Source organism: Aspergillus nidulans, chromosome I, assembly GCF_000011425.1.
Source record: "Aspergillus nidulans FGSC A4 chromosome I".
NCBI lineage: Eukaryota > Fungi > Ascomycota > Eurotiomycetes > Eurotiales > Aspergillaceae > Aspergillus > Aspergillus nidulans.
Genome location: NC_066257.1, coordinates 3,306,866 through 3,322,537, shown reverse-complemented (window position 1 = coordinate 3,322,537; position 15,672 = coordinate 3,306,866). Strand labels below are relative to the sequence as shown.

Below are 15,672 nucleotides of genomic sequence, written 5' to 3'. Positions count from 1 at the left end.
TTGGGGTGAGTGAAGACCCGTTCAAACTGCTCGACGAGTTCTACTCTCAGAGAGAAAACTTCATCGATACAGCAAACGTATATAACAGTGAGGTATCCGAGAAGCATATCGGTGCCTGGATGGAGGCGCGCGGGGTGCGCAACCAGATGGTGATTGCAACGAAGTATTCGGCGCAGTAACGAAGTCATGATTGGGATAATGAGCCGTACAGAGCAATTTTGTGGGTAACTCGGCAAAGCGTATGTTTGTGTCTGGGAGGGATAGTCTGAAGAAGCTGAGAACAGACTATGTTGATGTGCTCTATGTTCACTGGTGAGTTAGCCAGACGTATTCCTTGCAAGTTGACACTGATCTTGTAGGCGTAGGTGGGATTTCGCTACCTCGGTGGAGGAAGTCATGATCCATCTGCATTCACTTGTCATGTCGAGGCAGGTACTGTACCTGGGGGTTTTCTGACATGGGTCGTTGTCAAGGCCAACGAGTGTGGGTTCATATATTGAGATTCTCGTCCCCGAAATCAACTAACATCATCCCCGATAGTCGCTCGAAAAAATGGCATCACTCCGTTTTCAATATACCAAGGCAAATGGAACGCTGCGTTCCGTGATATGGAAGCCGAGATTATACCCCATGTGTGAGGACCAGGGCATGGCTATTGTCCCTTGGGCGGCGCTCGGCGGGAGCCTGCTTCTATCTTGCCAACAGAGGCAAGAGCGTGAGAAAAAGCAGGCTGGCCAAAAGAGCTTTTACGAATTGGGTCCGCATGAGCTCACGGTGTCTGGCGCACTGGAAAAGGTCGCTGTTGCCAAGAAGACTACAGTGCAGGCTATCGTGAGTCAACACTCTATCCCAAACTCTTGAAACTTCAGTGTACGGACTGCTGAGCAGCTAAATTAGGCCCTGGCGTATTTGTTCCACCCATCGACCTACGTAGTCCCAATCGTCGGCGTCCAGACGATAGACCACGTCAAGGGGATGAATGATGCAATAAGTGTCAAGCTCTCGCCCGAAGAGATCCAGTCAATACAAGATGCTGCGCCGTTCAACCCTCTTTTTCCCATGAACTTCCTTAATCAACTGCAAGGATGGCAAGGGGTTCAGGACTCGGTTGACGCCGGTGGACCATGCGCAGTATAGAATGGGAGCGTGGATTGACGCACCCGCGAAACAGCCTGTACGTATTATCTAGTTGAGCCTGAATGCAGCAAAGAATACTCACACTGTAACTAGACATATCCAGGATCGAAATAGCTACCAGGCGGCGATTGGGAGTGGGAGACCATGCACGTTGTTGGTGAGCCTCTGATTGAATAGCTAGATGTGTTTAAAACCTTACAAGTCAATCTATGTCACAAGGAAATGAGGTGGACTCCTATTTCATGATTATACTGCCTGGATGATTGTCATTGATATCCAGGTGTGACTGTAAGTACATGGTTTTGCAGCACTGTATCCTTCTGGCCATCCCTCTCAGCGACGAACTCAACCCGCAGCCTGTGTTTCGGCCGTCCAACCGCCCTGGTTGAAAACCTGCTTTGGTGTTGAGCTCTGTTCGAGACTTGGCGTTGGATCGTGCGTAGAGATGGAACGGACGTCAGAGATGGTGTCAAGGTCAAGGTCGGGTCCGAGTATCTTCGCTGCGATGAATCACGTGCTGGGATCGCGGGGCTCGGATGTGGAGGCCTGAGGCCACATAGAAAGTGACAACTCTGGTTGAGGACGAGATAGAGGATCATCTCGCTTTAAATCTGATATGGTATCTGGAGAGCAGGATGTCAGAAGTCGAAAGCGATTCTGCGACGGGATAAAACTAGGGGGGAATGGAGCTTTTAATATCATGGCGGTGCCCCTCCTTCCCCTCCTTCATGCTGTGCTGCTCAGCCAGTCTTAAGAGTATTATTGGCGAATAGATGCTACAGAAATCAACTATAATCATTATAGCAGTGCGCATGCTTTAGTCGTCAATAGTGCTCCTATTCCTATTCCCATCTCCCTTGAAGCTTCTTTTGGATGTAGGTGGCCTGTTTTGTATCAAGTAGGTACTCTAGGCGGAGTAGTCTGCTTGCATAGTCGTGCTCTTATCCCTGCAAAAATCCCCCTGTTGTCGAGGCGTGTAATTGTCCATACTTACCCCTCTTCCGGCCCAAGGGGGATTCTGTATGCAGCCTGCCCGCCTTTCCGCTGGCTCAAAATGGCGTCTACATCGGAAGGGAACTTGCATCGTCAACAACACCAGCACCAGCATCGTGGGCGGATCCCCACGGGCAGAATCAGCGGCTCCGGCTCCGGGTTGCCGCCTCCAGCCAACGACACCACAACCACTACCACCACGGCGACCACTGCCAGCGCTACTCTTCCTTCTGCCACCGATCTCCCCTCATCGACGTTTCGCACGGTCAGCACGATCCCGTCCGCCCCCGTCCCCGTCCCTCCTTTCTCCGTCTGTGGTCACGAGGGTGGTTTTGTCCAGCCCTCCTCTTACCTCCGATCGCGACCTCTCTCATATCCAATGCCCCCATCCCAGCCTGAAAGGGCGATCGATCGGGAAGAGCGCCAGGGCCTAGTAAGTTTAGTTCTTGTTTCTCTCGCCCTGATCGTATCACCTGGTGGCTTGCTTTGTCTCGCTTTTGCGACAATGTTTCGCATACGTCAGCCCATGGTGGAGAGTAGACATCTCGATCATCGCACCTATTGCTCCCCGCATTCGCCTGAACTGCTTGTTGTCCATTTACCCTGACGCTTGGTTGTTGATATTCAAATCCTGCTCGATGCTAACTGAGCTCTAATTTTCGTCTAGCGTGCCATCCGCAACTTCCTCAAGGTCCGCACCAGCTATGATGTCCTTCCTTTAAGTTTCCGGCTCATCGTCTTCGACACCGCCTTGACAGTGAAAGAGAGCCTAAATATCCTCACTCAGAATGGTACGTCTGGCAGATGGTTCAATCATTTCTCAATCAGTAATGCACGGCCGATACTGACGCGCGATCGATAGGAATTGTTTCGGCGCCGCTATGGGACTCGAAGTCGTCCACCTTCGCCGGCCTTCTCACTACGTCCGATTACATCAATGTCATTCAATATTACTTCCAAAATCCCGCCGCCTTAGATAAAATAGACCAACTCCGCTTGGATAGCCTTCGAGGTGCGTGATGTGAAACCGTTTCACTGTTATACGTTCGGAACTGACAAGTGATATAGAGGTGGAACGGGCATTGGATGTCGCCCCGCCAGAGACTATCTCCATTGACCCAGAGCGACCGTTGTACGAGGCGTGCCGGCGTATGCTCGAGTCCCGAGCTCGAAGGATTCCGCTTGTTACCAACGATAGCCAGACAGATCGACATCTCGTCCTCAGCGTCATAACCCAGTATCGTATTCTCAAATTCGTGGCCGTGAACGTTAGCGATACACAAAAATTGCGGAAGCCGCTCGGGGAGATAAGACTGGGGTCGTACCATGATATCGCGACCGCTTCCATGGACACGCCGGTCATTGATGTGATTCATATACTGGTCCAGCGGAGTATATCTAGTGTGCCCATTGTGAACTCAGAAGGTGTGCAATATTTTTATGAAGATACGGGTCGCCCAACTAACTGCGGCTTAGGTGTCGTATACAACGTTTTCGAATCGGTAGATGTTGTTACTCTAATCAAAGGCGGGGTATATGACGATTTGAGCCTTACAGTAGGCGAAGCATTGAAGAAGCGGTCCCCGGTATGAATTGAAGACTAGGACCCTGATGTCTTTTGCTGACCATGCTCGCAGGATTTCCCTGGAATCTATACCTGCTCTTTGAACGACGGTTTAGACACTATTTTTGATACAATTCGCAAGTCCCGCGTGCATCGACTGGTTGTAGTAGACGACAATTTCCGATTAAAAGGCGTTCTTACACTGAGCGACATTTTACAGTATATCCTGCTAGAAGGCGAAGGTGATGAATGTTAATGATCTAGGGCTTCTCCAGGTCTTCACTTAACGCAACTTGCATCGGAACGGCGTTTTTTGTTTTCTGTACAGGTCAGTCCGTCAACGGCGAATGGCTGGTTCATTCGGGAAGTTCCCATATTCGGGCCTGCTGCTCGAAGACTCTGCTTCTTGCCTCTTTGCTGAGGATCTATGTCCAGCCACAGTCTAGCATCAGCGTTTGGCTTGCAACAATAGATTTCAGTCTTTTATACGACCATTTTATGATGATTTACGTCTGTGCTTTATAATTCTACAAAGTTTCTGGTATTCAAAATCGTGTGCGGTAGGCGGTTGTGTATTTAGGGTTGTACTGTACGTCTGGAGATGATAACTTTATCAGGGTGTCGCAACGAGGCGTTCGGTATCTAGCTGAACCCCAACCAGTTAGAAGCCCTGGTCGTGCCTTCTCAGAATGACACAAGCACAGGAAAAGGGAAGGTGCGATGGCTACAGCCCGTGCCGAGCTCAATTCACGATGCTGCGGATTGATGTCGTTACGAGTACTGGAAAGCCTGCCGATAAAGCAATCGTTATTTCTACGCTCGTCTTTACTTTTAGATTGGATAGCAGGATGGGCCGTCTCAGCATATTTTCCTGGTCATCGGTGAAAGGAAGCAACTCGGGTTCCGACATCAGTCGATCCTGGACTTTGATGAGTCGACCTCAATCGACGACAACCCAGCCTGGACAACAAAAAATAGACTCGGCAGGAGATACTGATCCTGACGGGCTGAAGGAATCCAAAACAGGGTGTACGCACAGCGACGAGGGTGCTACAAGCCGTTACTCGTCGCAGAAAGAGAACCGTGCAAACCCATATGGTCTAACGCCTCAGACAGATCCAGATGTCACTAACCGCGATGTCTTAGAGCCAATCACGCTTGGGCCAAATACAGGCTCCTTTTCCCGACGCCTCGCAGGCTTCAAGACTCTTTTTCGCCATAGACATCGGCGGCGAAGGCTTGATTTCTTCATCACCAAAGACGAAGCCGTAGAGGTAGCTCGTAACTACCCTTGTCGTTCAAGCCGGGCTTCCGAGGAAGTCGGCGACGATGGATGCGAAGACGATGAAGTTGCAGCTGCCGCGCAGCCCAGCAGTTCGCCCAAAGGTCCTATACCCAACGACGATACTCGAAAAGTCAGCGATACGACTGAGAAGTCCGTGAACTCGAATGCCACCAATGTTACTGTTTGCCATCATCCATCTAAGCGCTTATCAATGCCTATTATCGTTGTTGACCGAGATTTCGCACATTCAAATCCATTCGATGACATTTGGGAAGCCTCGCGCTCTGAAACGCACCTCAGTAACCCATTTAAAGAGCAAGCAAGGACCACCGAGTCTACAGAGCGGTCTAGTTCCGGATACAGCGGCTCAGAGAACCCTTTTTCTTCATTACAGGGACATGTACTAGAATTGAGTAACTCATCTCGATCAAGCTGGGGTTGCCCTTCAGGGCTCAACGGCTGGCCAACGCCTTCCGATAGGCGTTCTGCTACTCAAGCATTCAACAGGCTAGCGTCCGAGCTATTTTTGGACCCCCTGGGTGACAATTCTTGCCGAACAGATAAGGCTGGTGAGTATCCATAGCATATCTTTAAGTTCATTGGCGGAGTTTGACGGATGTAGTGGACGACATACTTGCAGTATCCGGAGAGCGGATGGAACGGCGACGAGACAGATTCCTCGGTCGAATTCGAATAATGCGGTCAACCATGCACATTAGATCCGAACCAGCTATGCCACGGGAGAAGAGTTTACGTCGAATGAAATCGTTTACTGCACTGTCCGATCGACCTTATCTCATGACATCGTTACTGGGAAAGCCCCTGGAAACCCTAGCTAGACTCGGTGGCTATAGCTTCCTGACACTTCCAGGAGACTTCGCGCCGGCAACGATGAGCCTGCCGGTGTGCTTCGTAGCGACTATAAACTATTTGCGAACTTACGGTATGGACTCGCAAGCTACAAGTTGACCTGAGCTTATTGATGACATTCCTCTAGCCACCCCGGTACAGAATCTCTTCGCCGACCCTGGTAACCTTGAAACGGCCACTCAAGCGTATCATTATTTTGCACAGCAAGTGCTATCCGCAGAGAAGGAAAGGACCAAGATCCACATGACGATGAGGAGCAGTAAAATGCCAGATTTCTTGGACGACGTCCCCACGTCAGAAGAAACGCAGAACTCGCATGTCCTCAGTGTCGCCTTTACGTTTAGGGCATTGTTGGCGGGACTGCCTGGTGGTGTACTTGGCTCCGTGCAATTATGGCGGGTACTCGTGAACATCTACCATGGACGCATCTCCCCGCAATCAGTTCAGCGGACTGGTAGCTGTCTCGCAGGACTCTCAGCAGAGGACTATGCCAAGGTCCGAGCTATCAGTTTAGCCATTGTGGCGCTTACGAGCTCCATGCAACTCAACCTCATCTGCGGGGTCTTTGGGCTCTGCTCATTGCTTCTCCATGAAACAGAACGAATGTTGGAAATAGAGCGATGTCAACGACGGACGAATCGCCGCATTGCCAGTGGTGCAGACAAGCTCAGTTTGGAGCGATTTGCACTGACACTGGGGCCACTCCTCATTGATCCGCGAGGACAAGGAGGCGACGCAGGCGCATTCCACATGGGTCCCGACGAGATTGAAAGCCAGCGGGTGGTCACGCTCTTGATTGGGAACTGGCGCAGCATCAGTCGACAGTTGCGAATCTGGGAGCGGCGTGGGCTTGAAGAGCTGGAAGGGCGAGCGCAGGCAAGGACACGGGCACGCGCAACGAGCGGCGAAAGCGAGAAAGCAGTAGAGAGATGCCAGAAAGAGTGTATATAAATTATTAGGTCCAGGGGATGTGGAAATCCATGATCATGGTTGAAGGTTCGGAATAATGCGTCACCGTTGGAGCTTGAGCCTGTGCACAGACCAATCTAGACCGGTCGGGCCATGCGCCGGGCGGGGGAAGGATCGCCACTAACGCTTTGCTTAAGCAGGGAACGGGCGCTCCGTACATTGGCAGCAAGCTAGATAGTCTATCGAGAATAAGACGATGGAACAGGTTTTGTAGCAGGTGTGGGCACTGAGGGGTCTCCGGCCCTCCATTCAAGGTGGCTAGTACAGGTTTGAGACGGCTATGAGCAGGGTAGCGCTGCTATAGCCCCACGCTTTCTAGTGAATTCTGGACGTGTCCGGCTCTCCTAGGAGCTCTTGCAGATCGAGCGCTCTTGATTGTCGGCTGTTCTTTCCGGACCTCACTTTTGAGAGTAATGGTACCAATACGGGGACTTTTGGAGGGTTGCCCACGTAGGATTATGTGGTACTTCTAGCTGGACGGGTGCAGCTGCCACGGAGTGTGAACCGCCAATTAGAGGTCGCCTCAGCGACCGATGACGTTGCCTGTTAGGAACTTCAGCCCTTGTCAGAAAGAGAAGACTCCAAGCCCAGTTCTCTCACAATGTTCCTGGACTATTCCATGCTGATGATGATGTCAATGCAACCTGAGGTACTCCTGTGGATGCCATTGGCGAGCCCTGTTTCGCGGATTTCCCATCCGCAATAGTCCAAGCCTGTCCAGGTCCAGCCCAGCCTACCCCGTATCCTAGTCCAGTTCTTGTGTTCATATGCCACATCTGGCCAGCTCTGTCCCTCCTCGTTCCCCCAGCATCAACAATTCTCATCAATTCCATCAATCCTATCTATCCTGATCATCCCACCATCTTCAATCATCGTCGACCATCTTCAACTGCCTTCAACTGTCTTCAGCTTGGACATTCAGTCCTTACCGACACCACCGTTCATCGTCTATCATCATCTCGCGACTCCTGCTATTTGTATGGTCTTGAGCCCCTCGATTCTACTACATATTTCCAGTCAGCTGGTTAGCTTGGTCACTATGTCTCGCACCGACAGCTTCCTTCAGCAAGGAGTGTCCTACGGCAATGCTGGCATCATATCTGCTTCGGAGCTACAACGCTTTCAGACGTCCATGTACCCCTCTGACATTCCCAACCTCGCCGGCAATCCTTTCAGCCTCTCTGAGGACAATATGTGGGCTCCTCATCCGACCACTCATCCTACTATTAATCCGTCATGCATCGCCGCGGGCGGTGCCAGTGACGTGCATTCCTACCTTACCAATCATCCCTTTGACGAACTGAATCACAAGCAAGGCCCGAGCAATCGCAGGCGAAGCTCGGCCGAAACTGAGCTTGACCAGGGTTCTTACCGGGTCCGCCATGGTCAAGTCACCCCTCCTTCAGACCATTCTCCCAGCACCGTCTACTCCGTTCCTTCCCACGACTCTAAGTCAGCATATCTCCCGTCCACCATTGAAGGCTCATCTGAGTCCCCGCCAAAGCGCAGAAGGAGCGGTTCTAGCAACATGAGTGGCAGTCGAGGCAGCACTCGGGCCTCAACCTCGGTCGAGCCTACGTCGCCCGGTGATGATAAACAAGAGAAGACTAGAGCACGGAACCGACTTGCGGCCAGCAAGTGCCGACAGAAGAAGAAGGAGCAGAACCATATGTTGGAGACCAGGTACGAGCAGGAGAAGATGAAGAACGAGGAGCTCACTCGCACTGTGAACTCGTTGAGGGACGCTATCGTGGTGGCCAAGGATCAGCTTCTTGCACACTCCGAATGTGGCCACGAATCCATCAAAGCGTACATCCAAAACATGGCGAAGAACATCTCCATTCAGCATGAGCAATTCGATTTTGGGACAGCCCCGGCACAGTACGGATGCCACTCGGAGCGAAAGCCTAGTGGATTTGGCTTTGATGTCCACCCACCGACGGCATGATATCGTGCTTTTCGTCTGCATTTGACGGTGTGTTACTACATTGGTGCCCTGGAGGACCAATTGACGAATAATGAGCTTACTTACACCGGAGTTTGGCCGCTGGTCGTAAAAAAGCGTTGGGAATCGACCGGCTCAGTGACATATTGGCGGGTTCGCTTAGCAAGCGGGTGTGTACTTTTATTTTCGTTCTGGAGTTTGGAGTCAGGGATGAAGGATTTGCAGTTTATTTTCAATCACGAGCACGAATACTTAGCTTTTGTTCGGCCTATGCCATGTATTTAGTCTAGCATCTCAGTGAACTATATCGTCTGAAATATGTACCAGGAAGTAATATATGCACAAACCTATTTACTAGCGCGTTCGGGCCATATCTACTCATTTCCCGTCCTCATCGTTCACACCTAAAGAACCCTCCCCATGATAATCAGTCCCACCACCCTCACTCCCGCCGACAAGACGCTCCCACTCGGCCCCATCATCTCTTCCCCCATCTCTATGCGCAACCTCAACCCCCCCACCAACCTCTTCGAACAACCCTTGCACCTCCTCAAGGCTTAACCCCCTCGTTTCCGGCACACAAAGTCTAACGAATCCCGCAGCCCCCACACAGACGCCTCCAAACAGCAAAAAAGTATTTGCACCCACATCCCTCAGTATAAACGGGGTCGCAAATGACCATACGAGGTTACTCGCCCACTGGCTTGCAACTGCGAGGGCCACTCCGCTTGAGCGTGTCCGGGTCGGGAAGAGCTCTGCGACGAGCGGCCAGGGAAGCGGACCCCAGGATGTGTTGTAGATCACAATAAAGAGGTATATTAGGAGGATTGTTGTTAGGGACTTTGCTGATATGGTGGATGAGGGATTTTGGTCCTGAATAGGCATTGAATGTACAAGAACAGAAGTTGCAATCATGCAGAATGCCATTCCCAGAGCCCCAAATATGAGAAGTGGTCGGCGGCCGAAGCGGTCTGCAATAAAAAGGATAAATGATAGGCAGCTGAGGACCTTAAGGGCGCCAAAGATTCCTGTTAAGAGGAGAGTTAAGGAATTGGATGATGCTGATGCTGCTTCGGAGGGCTGAGGGTTTGGGTTAACTAAAATGCTGAAAAACTGAGGTCCAAAGTACGCCATTGCCGTTGCGCCTGTGGCCTGCTGCGCGATAAACAGGGACACAGCGAGGAAGATGCGATGGCGGTTCGGACGGAGGAGAAGCTCGCGCGGGTGAAAGTCGGCTGATTCTTCTGTATCGCGGTGCACAGCGCGTTTCATGTCGGCGAATTCGTCACCCACGCGGCCTCCTTGATCACTGCCTCGAACCCAAACAAGACTGTTCCATGCCTCATGCGTATGTGTTTCTCCTCGACCAAGGAGCCACCGCACGCTCTCCGGGAGACTCAGTACGCCTGCACCCATCAGAACACCAGGAACAAGCTGCAGGGCAAGTGGAACCCGCCACTGCGCCGAGTTCGCGTCATCCACCAGCAGCCGAAACGCATAATCTATCCAGTAGCTCGCGAAGATACCGATTGTAAAGGTAAACTGGTACCCACTGCCCAGTCTGCCGCGGAGATGAGGAGGACTCATCTCGGCGAGGTATATTGGCGCGACGGTCGTGGAACCGCCGACGCCGAGGCCGGCGATGATACGGCCGGTGTAGAAGAGCGCAAGGGAATGGAGGGTGAGGATTTCGAAAAGCACGCCGATGCAGAAGGTGAGGGAGCAGAGGGCTAGTGCTTTTCGGCGGCCGACAGAGTTTGTCACCGGCCAAATGACCAGACAGCCTAGGAGTGCGCCAGCTTGCTGGGTGGCTACGGCGAGTGCGCTGATATCTGTCTCACTTTGGTTGGTGCTGGCGCTGGGGTAGAAGAAGTCTGCGAAGGAAGGGAACGTGAGGACGCCTCCTAACGGGCTTATTAACGGACCGCATTAAACATGGTAGAGCTGAGAAAAGAGAGACTAAACCAATTACACCAGAGTCATAGCCAAAGAGCAGACCGCCGGCACAGACGACGGCTGCGAGGTAGTAAATGCGGAGGTAATCAAGGTGTATTCGTAACGATTGACTACTGTTGGAAGGACGGGAGTCGGATAAAGTGTTGGAGTCGGGCTCTTGGGATATATGGTTGTAGGAAGCCATGACTGCTACTGTACTTCTGTGTGGAAGGCCTCGCAGACCAGCTGAGGGCTTCAGTAAGATGGATAGACTGTTGAAGGTTGTTGACGTCGTCGTATACTCCTGGAAGGACGCCACGTGCTAGGAGTAATCCGCAGTTTACTTTACTTATTTTAATATGTACTAATACTAATGAGCATATAACATAATAAAGGCAAGGTGGCCGAGTGGTTAAGGCGCTGTGTTTAGGTATTATTACCTATAAAATCCGCAGTGGGAAACCTCGCGAGTTCGAATCTCGTCCTTGTCATTTTATTTTTATTTCATGTCTCCCTTTTATTTTAGCACCTTGAGCGTCTGATTGTATCGGTTTTTTTTTTGTTATACAAATATGTATATTGCTTCTGTAAGTTCTGTCCTGATGTTTTGTTAAGTGACGCGCATTTATACCTCCAAAAGGTAATGCAGCCGACGGCCGAGATGGCGCAAGATGGCACCATCGGCTTTCCCCTTGATGAAGTCTTGAGAGTCTGGAAAACCGTCCAATACTGTTATAGCTGCCGACAGCCGATAGACGATGGGCATCATGGTAGAACTATATACAAGCGATCTCAGCTTCATGATGGTGGGTTTAGAACTCCAGCCTCATTGCCCCAGACACCACCAAGACAACACCAAGGATGGCTCCAGTCAAACGCCCAAACTTCCTTGTCATCGTCGCCGATGATCTGGGCTTCTCCGACATAGGCTGCTACGGCAGCGAGATCCGCACGCCCAATATCGACAAACTCGCGCAGAAAGGTGTGCGGTTTACGGATTTCCATGCTGCGGCAGCTTGTTCGTACGTCTTGCCAACATATACCCTTTTTTTTTGCAAGGATAGAGAGTAACACTCCAATAGCCCCACCCGGGCCATGATCATGACCGGTACCGACCACCATATCGCCGGTCTGGGCAACCTTATCGAATGGACCAACATTTCCGGACAGAATGGCCCCAAGGGGTCGAGTACAGACACTGCCCCGCAGCGCGGCATGCCGGGGTACGAGGGGTACCTGAATGAGCGAGTCGTTGCGCTGCCCGAGATCCTGCGCGACGCGGGTTATCACACCCTCATGTCGGGCAAATGGCATCTAGGTCTCACGCCGGAGCGCTCACCGTATAAGCGGGGATTCGATCGTTCTCTTGCCCATCTCCCCGCTTGCTCGAACCATTATGCGTACGAGCCGCAGCTCCGCGATCAAGATGAGACGCCAACTTTCCTTGAAGCTAGCTATATAGCGCTGCATATGGAAGACGACAAGTATGTCCGCAGTCTGCCGGAGGGGTGGTACTCCTCTAATGGGTATGGGGATAAAATGCGCGAGTATCTGGTCGACTGGCACAAGAACAAGAAAGAGGACGAAGACAAGCCCTTCTTCGCATACCTGCCCTTTACAGCGCCGCACTGGCCGCTGCAAGCACCCCGGGAATATATCGACCACTACCGCGGCGTGTACGACGACGGACCCGACGCACTACGTCTCAAACGCCTTGCAAGCCTCAAGAAACTTGGCATGATTCGGGAGGATGTACAGCCTCATCCCGTTGTCGTCGACGAAGGCGAAGGTAAACCCTGGGAAGAACTCACGCCGGAGGAAAAGAAACTCTCCTGCCGCGCGATGGAAGTCTTTGCAGGGATGGTCGAGTGTATTGACGCCAACGTGGGCAAGATCGTCGATTACTTGGACAGCATCGGTGAGCTGGACAACACATTCGTCTGCTTTATGTCCGATAACGGCGCTGAAGGAGCTGCGTACGAGGCATATCCCCTCGTGCAGAGCGGTGTTCTTCCACACCTACTAAAATACTACAATAACAGCTACGAGAATCTCGGGAACGGGGATAGTTTCATTTGGTACGGGCCACGCTGGGCACAAGCTGCCACGGCGCCGAGCAGGTTGTACAAAGCGTACACAACGGAGGGGGGCGTTCGCGTTCCGTTTTTAGCACGGTTCCCTTCGTCAACGAAGACGGCTCCCCAGGCTTCTAATGGGGCAATCACAGATCAATTCGCAACGGTGATGGATCTAGCGCCCTCAATCCTCTCCATGGCGGGCGTCGCTCATCCTGCCCCAACATATCAAGGCCGCGAAGTCGTGTCTATGCGAGGAAAATCCTTCCACGCGTGGGCAACAGGTGCAAGCGAACGTATCCACGAGAAGGACTTTATCCAAGGTTGGGAGACCTGTGGACGTGCTGCCTTACGCTTCGGCGACTGGAAGATTGTGTACATTCCCAAGCCAAAGGGTCCGGAGCGGTGGCAGCTTTACAACCTCGTTGAAGACCCTGGTGAAATTAATGATTTAGCGGAGAAATATCCAGAACGGCTGCAGAAATTGCTCAAGCTCTGGGACCAGTACGTCCTGGAGACCGGGGTCATCCCTCTCAACCCGGATCTAGGTGACTTTTTGGAAGCCACCGAGGCGCAGATGACGGAGAATGCCTGGATGGAGTATGACTATTGGAAGGCGGGTGCGAGGGACGACCCAGGACGGGAGAAGTTCATGCGGAAGCCGCCGAGGTTTCAGAGGGTTGTAAAACAGTTCTAATTAAGATCCAAGTCATTAGCATCATAGGTATATACAGATTATGAATGACAAACTGATATGGTATATAGATGAAAAAGTTTATATCATAACAAAGAAATCCGTAAAAAGCTCCCTCCGCACACACTTCGAGTCCGCCCAAGTTCTCGACGCATCCTGGCGTCTCATCATCTCTTTAAGAAGTAGAAGGGCCTTGCCTGCATTTGGATGAGCTGGGGGGGCTAATGATGCCATACGCTGGATCTCGTTCGCAATCCAACTGCGCTGCTCGAATGAACCTTCAAGGGCCGCGATGAAGAGCGGCCAGAGGAAGCTTATGGGGATTGGTTCTGTGCCGGATTCTGAGGGAGGTTCATGGCTATTGGAGTTGCTATTTGTAGAACTGGAGGTAAGGGAAGAACTCTCCTCCTTCGCCAGCCTAATAATCTGGTCTACGGCTGCATATACCCTATCCGTGCGTGGATATATGGCGAACGCCACGCGGTGAAGGTATATAAACAATGCCAGGAAATTCGCGACATAGGAGCGAAACGTGCTGACGATTCTCACTGCGAGTGGTGGTGCCAATACTTCGAGCAGCGACGCTTTCCCGTCCTTGCTGGGAGATGTCAATTGTGACGAGGAGAGCTCGTAGAGGTCCAGTATTCTTGGCCTTTTGTTCCAGAGACTCTCGAGGTCTGCGGAAATAGCATGTGCGATCTGTAGCACTTCGAATTCGTCGGATACCGTTCCTCGGCTGCGGTGGTGGAGGTCTATCATAATGATGCGCCGGGTGACTTGCTGTGTTGCGAGAAAAAAGGTGAAGGCTGGCGAGGTGATGGTGCGGGTTACTATGTATGCTGGGGGTGGAGTTGTTGCAAAAAGATCATCCTCGGCTGAGTCTGGGGGGGAGGTAGTAGGGGTAGAGATGGTATTGTTTTCGGAGGTGAGGTCTCCTAATTCAGCGAGGGGCTCGCCGTCTCGTCCGGCGATCAGTGCTTTGACGTCGAGGAGAGAAACACATGACGCGATGAAATGCGCGAGACCTGTCCAGGATTCAATCTGCGGTTGGAAGCGTCGGAGGAGAAGGTAAGAGGTGTGTAGGTAAGGGACCGCTGGGCGCCAGGTTTCGGGGGATATGAGCTGCTTTCTGTCAATATAGGCGCATATGTCCTGCTTTGTTCTCTTGGAGTAAGGTGTAGAAAAGGACGGGCATACCTCAGCCAACATCAGCAGCAGCACACTCATAAGCACCCTCTTCAGCAATACTTCATTTGGATCCCCCAGCAGAAAAGCCTGAATCTCGGAACTCGCTTGAGCATGGTAGGTTGGACCCATTTTCGGTTGTTTGCGGTCTACCCACGCCAAATGCATGTCTGAGTAGCAGTATACAGCCAACAGAATCGCATGACAACCGGGTGCGCTCCGATTCGACTCAGCGAAAATAGTATCTCTCACATATCTCCACTCCAAGTCGACTGGTGCGAATATTGTAGGTGGTGCTTCGTTCTCGCGGAAATGCTGCAGCAGTTGTTCCTCCCAGACTCCTATTCCGATAGTCCCCTGAGGCGAGGTTGGGTCGGGTACGACCCCAATCCCAGGACTACCCATTTCCACCTCCCCAGAATCCCAAGCAACATGGCGTTGGTCGAAAAGGTGGCCGCCGTCTATCTCTTGCATAGCCGCCGAGGAGGCCACAATAGTTTCCCCGTTCGTGAGATCGTGATGCTTTTGCTGAAAATCGGAGGTGATTTCGCCAATGAATCCTAGCATGTCAAAGGGTGGGTTGAAATCAGGAGATGGCCCACTGGGACTAAAGGTTGGAAACGGCGTAACTTGCTGAGGCCTGCGATGCCGATTCTCGCTCGCTCTGACACCGGTCCCTATAACCCCATCATTTGACTCGGGCGACGCTTCAGCCGCAGTCGTACTTGATGCCGACCTCGCGCGTGCCGACTGAGCCCGGGGTATGCGCATTCCCGGTATGATAACACTCTTGTAGACACATTGCAACCGCAGACGAGTGCAATTGGCGCAGGTTGGTTTCGTCTCGTCGCAGCGGACTTTGCGAGCTCGACAGGTGAGGCAGCCTGTGCGGCGGCGAGGCCCTGAACGGCCGGGTCCGCGGGCTTTGGGCGGTGCCTAGCATGTTATTAGTAGAGAAGCTCTGAAGACTTGATGGGAGTAACATACCTCCATTTCGGCCGATAACTTTGTTTATGAAAG

At 52.0% G+C, this 15,672-nt stretch overlaps 7 protein-coding genes across 7 annotated transcripts, besides 1 other annotated feature; 5 read left to right on the top strand and 2 right to left on the bottom strand.

Annotated features, from left to right (window-relative positions):
• Positions 1–15,672: part of a sequence feature (contig 1.113 1..316066(1)) that runs on past both edges of the window.
• ANIA_10860 (uncharacterized protein) lies at positions 553–1,137 on the top strand (the record flags this gene model as incomplete). Its single annotated transcript, XM_050611128.1, has 2 exons — positions 553–831; positions 898–1,137. The coding sequence occupies 2 exons, from the start codon at positions 553–555 to the stop codon at positions 1,135–1,137; spliced, it is 519 nt and encodes a 172-aa protein (XP_050467183.1).
• On the top strand, positions 2,192–4,091 carry snf4 (AMP-activated serine/threonine-protein kinase regulatory subunit SNF4; the record flags this gene model as incomplete). The annotated part of the gene is made up of 6 exons (XM_050611127.1): positions 2,192–2,563; positions 2,798–2,921; positions 2,993–3,142; positions 3,199–3,555; positions 3,607–3,716; positions 3,768–4,091. 6 exons carry the CDS (start codon positions 2,192–2,194, stop codon positions 3,948–3,950), a joined length of 1,296 nt encoding a protein of 431 aa, XP_050467182.1. The 3' UTR covers positions 3,951–4,091.
• On the top strand, positions 4,384–6,800 carry ANIA_06850 (uncharacterized protein; the record flags this gene model as incomplete). Its single annotated transcript, XM_659362.1, has 2 exons — positions 4,384–5,548; positions 5,977–6,800. 2 exons carry the CDS (start codon positions 4,384–4,386, stop codon positions 6,798–6,800), a joined length of 1,989 nt encoding a protein of 662 aa, XP_664454.1.
• Positions 7,644–8,766, top strand: atfB (bZIP transcription factor atfB; the record flags this gene model as incomplete). The annotated part of the gene is made up of 1 exon (XM_659361.2): positions 7,644–8,766. Exon 1 carries the CDS (start codon positions 7,798–7,800, stop codon positions 8,764–8,766), a length of 969 nt encoding a protein of 322 aa, XP_664453.2. The 5' UTR covers positions 7,644–7,797.
• On the bottom strand, positions 9,142–10,903 carry ANIA_06848 (sugar porter family MFS transporter; the record flags this gene model as incomplete). The annotated part of the gene is made up of 2 exons (XM_659360.1): positions 9,142–10,667; positions 10,738–10,903. 2 exons carry the CDS (start codon positions 10,901–10,903, stop codon positions 9,142–9,144), a joined length of 1,692 nt encoding a protein of 563 aa, XP_664452.1.
• ANIA_06847 (arylsulfatase) lies at positions 11,467–13,470 on the top strand (the record flags this gene model as incomplete). Its single annotated transcript, XM_050611126.1, has 2 exons — positions 11,467–11,720; positions 11,781–13,470. The coding sequence occupies exons 1-2, from the start codon at positions 11,560–11,562 to the stop codon at positions 13,468–13,470; spliced, it is 1,851 nt and encodes a 616-aa protein (XP_050467181.1). The 5' UTR covers positions 11,467–11,559.
• ANIA_06846 (Zn(II)2Cys6 transcription factor) lies at positions 13,549–15,645 on the bottom strand (the record flags this gene model as incomplete). The annotated part of the gene is made up of 2 exons (XM_659358.1): positions 13,549–15,588; positions 15,640–15,645. The coding sequence occupies 2 exons, from the start codon at positions 15,643–15,645 to the stop codon at positions 13,549–13,551; spliced, it is 2,046 nt and encodes a 681-aa protein (XP_664450.1).